Source organism: Pseudophryne corroboree, chromosome 3, assembly GCF_028390025.1.
Source record: "Pseudophryne corroboree isolate aPseCor3 chromosome 3, aPseCor3.hap2, whole genome shotgun sequence".
Taxonomy (NCBI): domain Eukaryota; kingdom Metazoa; phylum Chordata; class Amphibia; order Anura; family Myobatrachidae; genus Pseudophryne; species Pseudophryne corroboree.
This window is the reverse complement of record NC_086446.1, coordinates 270,715,041-270,728,054: the sequence shown is the minus strand read 5'-3', so window position 1 is coordinate 270,728,054 and position 13,014 is coordinate 270,715,041. Positions and strand designations below refer to the sequence as shown.

The 13,014-nt window shown below is 46.8% G+C and overlaps 1 protein-coding gene across 1 annotated transcript in view; it reads left to right on the top strand.

The window, feature by feature from the left end:
• The window catches only part of POFUT1 (protein O-fucosyltransferase 1), a 92,299-nt gene that overhangs the window by 25,645 nt on the left and 53,640 nt on the right, over positions 1–13,014 (top strand). Inside the window, exons 3-4 of the mRNA XM_063959085.1 lie at positions 2,171–2,353; positions 6,059–6,171. Of these exons, the coding sequence (XP_063815155.1) occupies positions 2,171–2,353; positions 6,059–6,171 (296 nt within the window). The remainder of the gene's footprint in view (positions 1–2,170; positions 2,354–6,058; positions 6,172–13,014) is intronic.

The following is a 13,014-nucleotide window of genomic DNA, read 5'->3' as shown; positions in this document are numbered from 1 at the left end:
CCACTAATTGTATCTCATACAAGAATACTAAAGGAGATATTAATCTCCGTGTGCACATCTTACAATTAACCCCAGCCAGATATAAAAAAATCTTTTCTGGCCTCGTTTGGGGGTAGAGGCAATAATTCCTGTGATCATAGTATATATACAATAGAAGGACACACTCCGTGATCAAGCCGGTTTATAACCAAACTGTCTCACATATCAATGTTGATACGGCTATGTAACGGGAGTGACTGCCTGGGTGATATAGAACAGTGAATCCAGGGCACACTTATTGGTATATTCATTAACTCCTTGTTTTATCACAAATCTAAATATCTTTGAGAAATCCCCGTGACACATGAGGATATCTGAAGGCTGAAGGTGCCAGGTGTGAGATACACCAAAAACTCATAATAGAGACATACATCAGATAGAACACCGAGAATTGAAAGTTTCACAGCAGCCAGCAATTATAGGCTTGATTTAATTACATGTATATATAATAAACTTATTTGATAATTGCAAATTAAACGAATTCCTACACATCCGTAGTTTTTGCATCCATCAAAGTGGAGATATTTTTAATCTTATCACTTTTCCATCTTAGAGCACTTTAAGTCTTTCTTTATACTTATTTTTAACCATATATTTCGCTATGCTGACCGATTTTTGGCCTCTTAATGTGATAATAAAAGTTATATTTTAATTGACTTCGTGTGCACCTTACCTGTACAACCCCATTCTCTTTTGTCTGTAATCTGGGAGGAGATCCCTCAGGAGACCATCCGCCACCTCATCAGGAGCATGCCCAGGCATTGTAGGGAGGTCATACAGGCACGTGGAGGCCACACACACTACTGAGCCTCATTTTGACTTGTTTTAAGGACATTACATCAAAGTTGGATCAGCCTGTAGTGTGTTTTTCCACTTTAATTTTGAGTGTGACTCCAAATCCAGACCTCCATGGGTTAATAAATTTGATTTCCATTGATAATTTTTGTGTGATTTTGTTGTCAGCACATTCAACTATGTAAAGAACAAAGTATTTAATAAGAATATTTCATTCATTCAGATCTAGGATTTGTTGTTTAAGTGTTCTACTTCTGGCGAGCACATGGAGGGCTGTGCGGCCCCCCAAAGAAATGCCACCCCACAACATTACTGACCCACTGCCAAACCGGTCATGCTGGAGGATGTTGCAGGCAGCAGAACGTTCTCCTTGGCGTCTCCAGACTCTGTCACGTCTGTCATATGTGCTCAGTGAGAACCTGCTTTCATCTGTGAAGAGCACAGGACGCCAGTGGCGAATTTGCTAATCTTGGTGTTCTCTGGCAAATGCCAAACGTCCTGCATGGTGTTGGGCTGTAAGCACAACCCCCACCTGTGGACGTCTCGCCCTCATACCACCCTCATGGAGTCTGTTTCTGATCGTTTGAGTAGACACATGCACATTTGTGGCTTGCTGGAGGTCATTTTGCAGGGCTCTGGCAGTGCTCCTCCTGTTCCTCCTTGCACAAAGGTGGAGGTAGCGGTCCTGCTGCTGGGTTGTTGCCCTCCTACGGCCTCCTCCACATCTCCTGATGTACTGGTTTGTCTCCTGGTAGCGCCTCCAAGCTCTGGACACTACGCTGACATACACAGCAAACCTTCTTGCCACAGCTCGCATTGATGTGCCATCCTTGATGAGCTGCACTACCTGAGCCACTTGTGTGGGTTGTAGGGAGGTCATACAGGCACGTGGAGGCCACACACACTACTGAGCCTCATTTTGACTTGTTTTAAGGACATTACATCAAAGTTGGATCAGCCTGTAGTGTGTTTTTCCACTTTAATTTTGAGTGTGACTCCAAATCCAGACCTCCATGGGTTAATAAATTTGATTTCCATTGATAATTTTTGTGTGATTTTGTTGTCAGCACATTCAACTATGTAAAGAACAAAGTATTTAATAAGAATATTTCATTCATTCAGATCTAGGATGTGTTATTTTAGTGTTCCCTTTATTTTTTTGAGCAGTATGTGTATATGTGTGTGTGTGTGTGTGTATATATATATATATATATATATATATATATATATATATATATATATAGATATATATATAAAAATAATATATCTTCAATCCTGTTGCATGTGTATTTATGTTGCATTAAACATGTGATCTGTTCTCTTGTCTTTTGTACAGGTCCATGTATCTTTTAAAGAGTATTTTCGGCTAGCACCTTTGGGCAAGTATCACAGAGTAATTAGTATGGAGGAGTTCATGGAGAAGTTTGCTTCTAAGTACTGGCCCATCAATATGCGTGTGGCATATTGTTTCACAGCAGCTGCCCAGAGAAGCCCTGATAGGAAGACCTGCCCTATGAAGGTAGCTTGGACAATTTGTACGTCGTTTAATAAACTTGTGAGTTGAGTCAATGGGCGGAATTCAAATGGGCAGCCACTAGATGCAGCCCAATGGAGATTTTCAATGTAGCACCGTTCGATGGCTGCCGGCGTCTGCATTTCAGCTCACACCCCCTGGGGGGGTAGTGAGCTGAAATACAGGAAAATTGACTCTTTTGGGTGCCCAAACTGCACTTTGGCAGGGTTTAGTTGCTTTACAAAAAATAAAATTGAATTGCACCACGCGATCACATATCACTTTAGATGAGAGATCAGGCGCACTAAACATTTGAATTCCGCCCATAGAAGTTCTTGCATGCTTTTGTTCTGTGCATGCTTAATAGCCAAGCACATGCATCTACTGGCCGCCCAGACTTTGCGCAACTCCGTCGCATCTCCACTGGTGGCTGTAGGAGTGTAACTGAGTGGTAACAGGACATTCGCACATAGTTTAGCGAGAATGTTTAGACGGGATTGTGGGCTAAGCAGAGTTGTGTGTATACAGATATCTGCCTGCTCTCTTGCGCTAAATGTAGGGCTGGTGCATGTGTGTACTGATAATGACTGCTATGTACCCAAACACGGATAGGGTGTTGTGGTCACACAGCTGTGTACAACTTGACATACAGGTGAATTTAGTTCAGTGCACACAATACGGGTGTAATTATGGCTGGCTGATGTAACATAGGGGTATATGCAATTCACGGCGAATCGCGGCAAATTATCGCCGTTTTTAAATTCGACACAATTCGACAGGTGAATTCCGGCAGGTGGCTGCTGGAATTCACCATATTCAATGCAAAACGGATTCGACAGACCCGCGGGCGAAAATCGGCCGATTTGGCGGATTTTGCCGCGATTTTAAAAAACGGGAAAAACCCGGAAAAAAAAATGGCGTGGGGTCCCCCCTCCAAAGCATAACCAGCCTCGGGCTCTTCGAGCTGGTCCTGGTTCTAAAAATGCGGGGGAAAAATTGACAGGGGATCCCCCGTATTTTTAAAACCAGCACCGGGCTCTGCGCCTGGTGCTGGTGCAAAAAATACGGGGGACAAAACGAGCAGGGGTCCCCCGTATTTTTCACACCAGCATCGGGCTCCACTAGCTGGACAGATAATGCCACAGCCGGGGGTCACTTTTATGCCGTGCCCTGCGGCCGTGGCATTAAATATCCAACTAGTCACCCCTGGCCGGGGTACCCTGGGGGAGTGGGGACCCCTACAATCAAGGGGTCCCCCCCCCCCCAGCCACCCAAGGGCCAGGGGTGAAGCCCGAGGCTGTCCCCCCCCATCCAATGGGCTGCGGATGGGGGGGCTGATAGCCTTTTGTGATAATAAAAAGATATCGTTTTTTCCAGTAGTACTACAAGTCCCAGCAAGCCTCCCCGCAAGCTGGTACTTGGAGAACCACAAGTACCAGCATGCGGGAGAAAAACGGGCCCGCTGGTACCTGTAGTAATACTGGGGAAAAAATACCCAAATAAAAACAGTACACAGACACCTTGATAGTAAAACTTTGTTACACACTACCGACACACACATACTTACCTATGTTGACACGCCGACTGCCACGGTCTCCGACGATCCGAGGGTACCTGTGAAAAAATTATACTCACCTTCCAGCGTCCAGAGGTACATCCACGTCCAGATATAAATCCACGTACTTGTTAAAAAAACAAACCGAACACCCGCTCCATACCGGACTAAAAGGGGTCCCATGCTTTCACATCAGACCCCTTTCTCCCGAATGCCGGGACATCACGTGACTCCTGTCACTGAAGTCCCTTCAGCCAATCAGGAAGCGCTACTTCCGTGGCGCTCACCTGATTGGCTGTGCGCTGTCTGTGCTGTGACAGCGCATCGCAAAGCCGCTCCATTAGTTTCAATGGTGGGAACTTAGCGGCTAGCGGTGGGGTTACCCGCGGTCAGCCGCTGACCGGCGGGTGACCTCACCGCTAGCCGCTAAGTTCCCACCATTGAATAAAATGGACGGGGCTGTGCGATGCGCTGTCTGAGTTCAGACAGCGCACAGCCAATCAGGTGAGCGCAACGAAGTTGCGCTTCCTGATTGGCTTTAGAGACCTTTGTGTGACAGCTGTCACTGACGGGTCTCATTCGTGGAAAGGGGTCTCATGTGTCAGCATGGGACCCCTTTCAGTCCGGTGGCCCGTGTGTTCGTTTTCTTTTTTTGCCAAGTACGTGGATGTATCTCTGGACCATGGCTGAGGTGAGTATATTGATCTTTTATTTTCAGGTATCCGTGGATTCTACATGGAGAAGAGGACCGATGTCGGCGTGTGAACATAGGTAAGTATGTGTGTGTCGACGTATGAAATAAAGTTTTACTGTCACGGTGTGTGTGTCCTGTTTTTATTTGGGTATTTTTTTCCCAGTAGTACTACAGGTACCAGCGGGCCCGTTTTTCTCCCGCATGCTGGTACTTGTGGTTCTCCAAGTACCAGCTTGCGGGGGAGGCTTGCTGGGACTTGTAGTACTGCTGGAAAAAACAATATTCTTTTCATTATCACAAAAGGCTATCAGCCCCCCCATCCGCAGCCCATTGGATGGGGGGGGACAGCCTCGGGCTTCACCCCTGGCCCTTGGGTGGCTGGGGGGGGGGGGACCCCTTGATTGAAGGGGTCCCCACTCCCCCAGGGTACCCCGGCCAGGGGTGACTAGTTGGATATTTAATGTCACGGCCGCAGGGCACGGCATAAAAGTGACCCCCGGCTGTGGCATTATCTGTCCAGCTAGTGGAGCCCGATGCTGGTGTGAAAAATACGGGGGACCCCTGCTCGTTTTGTCCCCCGTATTTTTTGCACCAGCACCAGGCGCAGAGCCCGGTGCTGGTTTTAAAAATACGGGGGATCCCCTGTCAATTTTTCCCCCGCATTTTTAGAACCAGGACCAGCTCGAAGAGCCCGAGGCTGGTTATGCTTTGGAGGGGGGACCCCACGCCATTTTTTTAAAGGATTTTTACCGTTCCAGCAATAAAATAAAAAAATAATATTTTCAAAAATATATAAATAATATTTGTGCCTCCAAAAAAAAAAAAAAAGTACCTAATCCCTTCTAATATAAATAGATATGCTATTCCTAAAAAAAAAAAAACACCAAAAAAAACATGTTTAAAATTTTTTTTATTGTTTTCACCCTCCAAAGTGTGGCGGATTGAAAATGACGAATTTGCTGTCTAAAAGCACTGCTGTCGAATTTCCAAACTTGAATTGAATATGCTTTGGTCGAATTGCAGCACTTGTATCATTGCAGAAAAGTCAAATTTGCAAAAATTCGAATTTCAAAAAGTCGAATTTTGAAAGTCAGTTTTTTGGTCGGAAAGCACTGAATTGCATAGGCGAATTTTTTTTTTGGGGCGAAAATGACCCGAAATTCGACAATTTCGGGAATTCGACCGCAATTGCATATACCCCTCAGTGTCTATAAGGATGTGTACCCATCTCCTGCAGTGGGAATTCAGGCTATCCATTCACTGGGAACGATTGACATGAGAAGAAGCATTTTTGTCGGTGTGTGTCAATGTATTCATTTATGCACAGTGGTGCTGTGTGTCTCATGCTTCAGTGTGTTCACTGACTTGCATTGCATTGCTAAGCTGCATTCTCACCAGTGTTGCTCAAAGCACCAAATGGCTTTTCCCATGGATATCAATTATACTTCCTTCTCTTTGTTAGGATGGAAACCCGTTTGGTCCTTTTTGGGACCATTTTCATGTGGATTTTATTCACTCTGAGCTTTTTGACGGCATTAATTTCAGTGCCTATTACAAAGACATTTGGATAAGCAGGTAAGCGATGAACTTTACTTTTCTTCATACATAAAGTCTAGTTCAATTCAGGGCTACCAGACATTCTGAAATGTATATAAACAGGAATTGGATTGTGCTAAAGAGTTTGATGGGAAGACCTTTTTTTCCCCTATGCATATCACATTTCCTGTAAACAAGTTTATTGAAGGACCCTGCAGAGTGCTTATCATAGCCTAAAATTACCATATACCTTGAATACACTGTTATTTACTATTGAATTACCCTCATTTTAGATTTGTGTCCCATACGCACTATGAGACAGAAATAGAGGCTCAGCCTACAGAATCTCTGAATCATGAACCCGATCCACTCTAATTCAGATTGTGGGACATATTTATTAAAAATGTAACCAGAGTCTTTATCAGTGCATATTGTGGCAGTAAGGAATCTTTTTGTCTGGGGAATGTATTCATCTAAAACACGAGACATAGGCTCTGATAAGAGCACGTCTTGGTCATCCGTAAGAAGTAAAGTGATTGCATATCCGAAATTCAGACTCGGCCGGGACACTGTGTTCTGCGCAATATGAACATTTTGCAATTGGCATCTAGATTGTATCCTTCCCATTGGAGGGGGATCACAAGCACCCTCAATGGCAAGGCTGCCCTGTTTAAATTAGCAGGCTAACTCCATCTTCTATTAGCCCACGCATGAAAATTTACACTTTGCAGATCTTGTTACATAACGTTCCAGTAGAAAACTGGGGGAACGGCTGCTACAAGGGCTGCTTTCTAATTTATTACATTTAATTCAGTCCTTACATGCCGAAACTGCTGTTTCTGTTATTTAAAGGGTATACTTGCTTGATAAATAATCTCCTGTGTGGTATGCTCTGTAACTGATAAAATGCCTGGGGTTCAGCAACCTTGTATATTTGAGATGCTGGCTCTATTCGTGTTTATATTTTAATATGTTCTATAGCAGAGGCATCCAAACCTTTTTTTTGGAGTACCATATTTTTTCTCTGACGTCCTAGTGGATGCTGGGAACTCCGTAAGGACCATGGGGAATAGCGGCTCCGCAGGAGACTGGGCACAAAAAGTAAAAGCTTTAGACTAGCTGGTGTGCACTGGCTCCTCCCCCTATGACCCTCCTCCAAGCCTCAGTTAGATTTTTGTGCCCGAACGAGAAGGGTGCAAGCTAGGTGGCTCTCCTGAGCTGCTTAGAAGTAAAAGTTTAAATAGGTTTTTTATTTTCAGTGAGTCCTGCTGGCAACAGGCTCACTGCATCGTGGGACTAAGGGGAGAAGAAGCGAACTCACCTGACTGCAGAGTGGATTGGGCTTCTTGGCTACTGGACATTAGCTCCAGAGGGACGATCACAGGTTCAGCCTGGATGGGTCCCGGAGCCGCGCCGCCGGCCCCCTTACAGAGCCAGAAGAGCGAAGAGGTCCGGAGAAAGCGGCGGCAGAAGACGTTCCTGTCTTCAAATAAGGTAGCACACAGCACTGCAGCTGTGCGCCATTGCTCTCAGCACACTTCACACTCCGGTCACTGAGGGTGCAGGGCGCTGGGGGGGAGCGCCCTGAGACGCAATAAAAATGATATAAAAACCTTATATGGCTAAATAAAATGCATCACATATAGCTCCTGGGCTATATGGATGCATTTATCCCCTGCCAGTTTCCTGAAAAAAAGCGGGAGAAAAGGCCGCCGTGAAGGGGGCGGAGCCTTTCTCCTCAGCACACAAGCGCCATTTTCTTTCACAGCTCCGCTGGAAGGACGGCTCCCTGACTCTCCCCTGCAGTCCTGCACTACAGAAACAGGGTAAAACAGAGAGGGGGGCACTATTGGCAGCTAATATATAAATACAGCAGCTATAACAGGGAGTAACACTTATATAAGGTTATCCCTGTATATATATATATATATATATATATATATATATAGCGCTCTGGTGTGTGCTGGCAAACTCTCCCTCTGTCTCCCCAAAGGGCTAGTGGGGTCCTGTCCTCCTATCAGAGCATTCCCGGTGTGTGTGCTGGGTGTCGGTACAATTGTGTCGACATGTATGAGGAGGAAAATGATGTGGAAGCAGAGCAATTGCCTGTGTTAGTGATGTCACCCCCTAGGGAGTCGACACCTGACTGGATGGTAGTAATTAAAGAATTACGTGACAATGTCAGCACTTTGCAAAAAACTGTTGACGACATGAGACAGCCGACAAATCAATTAGTGCCTGTTCAGGCGTCTCAGACACCGTCAGGGGCGCTAAAACACCCGTTACCTCAGATGGTCGACACAGACCCTGACACGGATACTGAATCCAGTGTCGACGGTGACGAGACAAACGTAATGTCCAGTAGGGCCACACGTTACATGATCACGGCAATGAAGGAGGCATTGCACATTTCTGACACTACAAGTACCACAAAAAAGGGTATTATGTGGGGTGTGAAAAAACTACCAGTGGTTTTTCCTGAGTCAGATGAATTAAATGAGGTGTGTGATAAAGCGTGGGTTTCCCCCGATAAAAAACTGCTGATTTCTAATAAATTATTGGCACTATACCCTTTCCCGCCAGAGGTTAGGGCACGTTGGGAAACACCCCCTAGGGTAGATAAGGCGCTCACACGCTTATCAAAACAAGTGGCGTTACCGTCTCCTGACACGGCCGCTCTCAAGGAACCAGCTGATAGAAGGCTGGAAAATATCTTAAAAGGTATATACACACATACCGGTGTTATACTGCGACCAGCGATCGCCTCAGCCTGGATGTGCAGCGCTGCAGTGGCTTGGTCGGATTCCCTGACTGAAAATATTGATACCCTGGATAGGGACAGTATATTGTTAACTATAGAGCATTTAAAGGATGCATTACTATATATGCGAGATGCACAGAGGGATATTTGCACCCTGGCATCTAGAGTAAGTGCGATGTCCATTTCTGCCAGAAGAACGTTATGGACGCGACAGTGGTCAGGTGATGCAGATTCCAAACGACATATGGAAGTATTGCCGTATAAAGGGGAGGAGTTATTTGGGGTCGGTCTATCGGACCTGGTGGCCACAGCAACGGCTGGAAAATCCACCTTTTTACCCCAGGTCACCTCTCAGCAGAAAAAGACACCGTCTTTTCAAACCCAGTCCTTTCGTCCCTATAAGGGCAAGAGGGAAAAAGGCCGCTCGTTCCTGCCCCGGGGCAGAGGAAGGGGAAAAAGACTGCACCATGCAGCCTCTTCCCAGGAGCAGAAGCCCTCCCCCGCTTCTGCCAAGTCCTCAGCATGACGCTGGGGCTCTGCAAGCAGTCTCGGGCACGGTGGGGGGCCGTCTCAAGAATTTCAGCGCGCAGTGGGCTCACTCGCAAGTGGACCCCTGGATCCTGCAGGTAGTATCACAGGGGTACAAATTGGAATTCGAGACGTCTCCCCCTCGCCGGTTCCTGAAGTCTGCTCTACCAACGTCTCCCTCCGACAGGGAGGCAGTATTGGAAGCTATTCACAAGCTGTATTCCCAGCAGGTGATAATCAAGGTACCCCTCCTACAACAGGGAAAGGGGTATTATTCCACGCTGTTTGTGGTACCGAAGCCGGACGGCTCGGTGAGACCAATTTTAAATCTAAAATCTTTGAACACTTACATAAAAAGGTTCAAATTCAAGATGGAGTCACTCAGAGCAGTGATAGCGAACCTGGAAGAAGGGGACTATATGGTATCTCTAGACATCAAGGATGCTTATCTCCATGTCCCAATCTACCCTTCTCACCAAGGGTACCTCAGGTTTGTGATACAAAACTGTCATTATCAGTTTCAGACGCTGCCGTTTGGATTGTCCACGGCACCACGGGTCTTTACCAAGGTAATGGCCGAAATGATGATTCTTCTTCGAAGAAAAGGCGTATTAATTATCCCTTACTTGGACGATCTCCTGATAAGGGCAAGGTCCAGGGAACAGTTAGAGGTCGGAGTAGCACTATCTCAGGTAGTGCTACGTCAGCACGGGTGGATTCTAAATATCCCAAAATCACAGCTGATTCCAACAACACGTCTACTGTTCCTAGGGATGATTCTGGACACAGTCCAGAAAAAGGTGTTTCTCCCGGAGGAGAAGGCCAGGGAGTTATCCGAGCTAGTCAGGAACCTCCTAAAACCAGGACAAGTGTCAGTGCATCAGTGCACGAGAGTCCTGGGAATAATGGTGGCTTCTTACGAAGCGATTCCATTCGGTAGATTCCATGCAAGAACTTTTCAGTGGGATCTGCTGGACAAATGGTCCGGATCGCATCTTCAGATGCATCAGCGGATAACCCTATCTCCAAGGACAAGGGTATCTCTCCTGTGGTGGTTACAGAAGGCTCATCTTCTAGAGGGCCGCAGATTCGGCATTCAGGATTGGATGCTGGTAACCACGGATGCCAGCCTGAGAGGCTGGGGAGCAGTCACACAGGGAAGAAATTTCCAGGGCTTGTGGTCAAGCATGGAAACGTCTCTTCACATAAATATCCTAGAGCTAAGGGCCATTTACAATGCCCTAAGTCAAGCAAGGCCTCTGCTTCAGGGTCAACCGGTATTGATCCAGTCGGACAACATCACGGCTGTCGCCCACGTAAACAGACAAGGCGGCACAAGAAGCAGGAGGGCAATGGCAGAAGCTGCAAGGATTCTCCGCTGGGCGGAAAATCATGTGATAGCACTGTCAGCAGTGTTCATTCCGGGAGTGGACAACTGGGAAGCAGACTTCCTCAGCAGACACGACCTCCACCCGGGGGAGTGGGGACTTCATCCAGAAGTCTTCCAAGTGATTGTAAACCGTTGGGAAAAACCAAAGGTGGACATGATGGCGTCCCGTCTCAACAAGAAACTGGACAGATATTGCGCCAGGTCAAGGGACCCTCAGGCAATAGCGGTGGACGCTCTGGTAACTCCGTGGGTGTTCCAGTCGGTATATGTGTTCCCTCCTCTTCCTCTCATACCAAAAGTACTGAGAATCATAAGAAGGAGAGGAGTAAGAACGATACTCGTGGCTCCGGATTGGCCAAGAAGAACTTGGTACCCGGAGCTGCAAGAGATGCTCACGGAGGACCCGTGGCCTCTACCTCTAAGGAAGGACCTGCTCCAGCAGGGACCTTGTCTGTTCCAAGACTTACCGCGGTTGAACGCCGGATCCTGAAGGAAAAAGGCATTCCAGATGAAGTCATCCCTACCCTGATCAAGGCCAGGAAGGATGTAACTGCAAAACATTATCATCGCATTTGGCGAAAATATGTTGCGTGGTGTGAGGCCAAGAAGGCCCCTACGGAGGAATTTCAACTGGGTCGTTTCATACATTTCCTGCAAGCAGGATTGTCTATGGGCCTAAAATTAGGATCCATTAAGGTTCAAATTTCGGCCCTGTCGATCTTCTTCCAGAAAGAACTGGCTTCAGTGCCTGAAGTTCAGACGTTTGTCAAAGGGGTACTGCATATACAGCCTCCTTTTGTGCCTCCAGTGGCACCTTGGGATCTCAATGTAGTTTTGGGGTTCCTAAAATCACATTGGTTTGAACCACTTGCCACAGTGGATTTGAAATATCTCACATGGAAAGTGGTAATGCTGTTGGCCCTGGCTTCAGCCAGGCGCGTATCAGAATTGGCGGCTTTATCTTATAAAAGCCCTTACCTGATATTTCATTCGGATAGGGCGGAATTGAGGACTCGTCCTCAATTTCTCCCTAAGGTGGTTTCAGCGTTTCACATGAATCAACCTATTGTGGTACCTGTGGCTACTAGAGACTTGGAGGACTCCAAGTTGCTGGACGTAGTCAGGGCCCTGAAAATATGTTTCCAGGACGGCTGGAGTCAGAAAATCTGACTCGCTGTTTATACTGTATGCACCCAACAAGCTGGGTGCTCCTGCTTCTAAGCAGACGATTGCTCGTTGGATTTGTAGTACAATTCAACTTGCACATTCTGTGGCAGGCCTGCCACAGCCAAAATCTGTAAAAGCCCATTCCACACGGAAGGTGGGCTCATCTTGGGCGGCTGCCCGAGGGGTCTCGGCTTTACAACTTTGCCGAGCAGCTACTTGGTCAGGGACAAACACGTTTGCTAAAATCTACAAATTTGATACCCTGGCTGAGGAGGACCTGGAGTTCTCTCATTCGGTGCTGCAGAGTCATCCGCACTCTCCCGCCCGTTTGGGAGCTTTGGTATAATCCCCATGGTCCTTACGGAGTTCCCAGCATCCACTAGGACGTCAGAGAAAATAAGAATTTACTCGCCGATAATTCTATTTCTCATAGTCCGTAGTGGATGCTGGGCGCCCATCCCAAGTGCGGATTGTCTGCAATACTTGTATATAGTTATTGTTACAAACAAATCGGGTTGTTTATTGTTGGAAGCCATCTTTTCAGAGGCTCCTACGGTTATCATACTGTTAACTGGGTTCAGATCACAAGTTGTACGGTGTGATTGGTGTGGCTGGTATGAGTCTTACCCGGGATTCAAGATCCTTCCTTATTATGTACGCTCGTCCGGGCACAGTATCTTAACTGAGGCTTGGAGGAGGGTCATAGGGGGAGGAGCCAGTGCACACCAGCTAGTCTAAAGCTTTTACTTTTTGTGCCCAGTCTCCTGCGGAGCCGCTATTCCCCATGGTCCTTACGGAGTTCCCAGCATCCACTACGGACTATGAGAAATAGAATTATCGGTAAGTAAATTCTTATTTTTTCTCAAAGTTCAGAGCTCCTTTGCACCTCTTCTCCTTATATGCCAGCCCAGAGCTCTCCTCCATTTTCTTACCTCACTGAGAATGTCTTACTGCCAGCCTTCTGTCTCTTGTCACTATCTGGCTCCTATATTCCATCCGCTCAGGCCACTACACTGATCCCAGCGACTGCTGATTC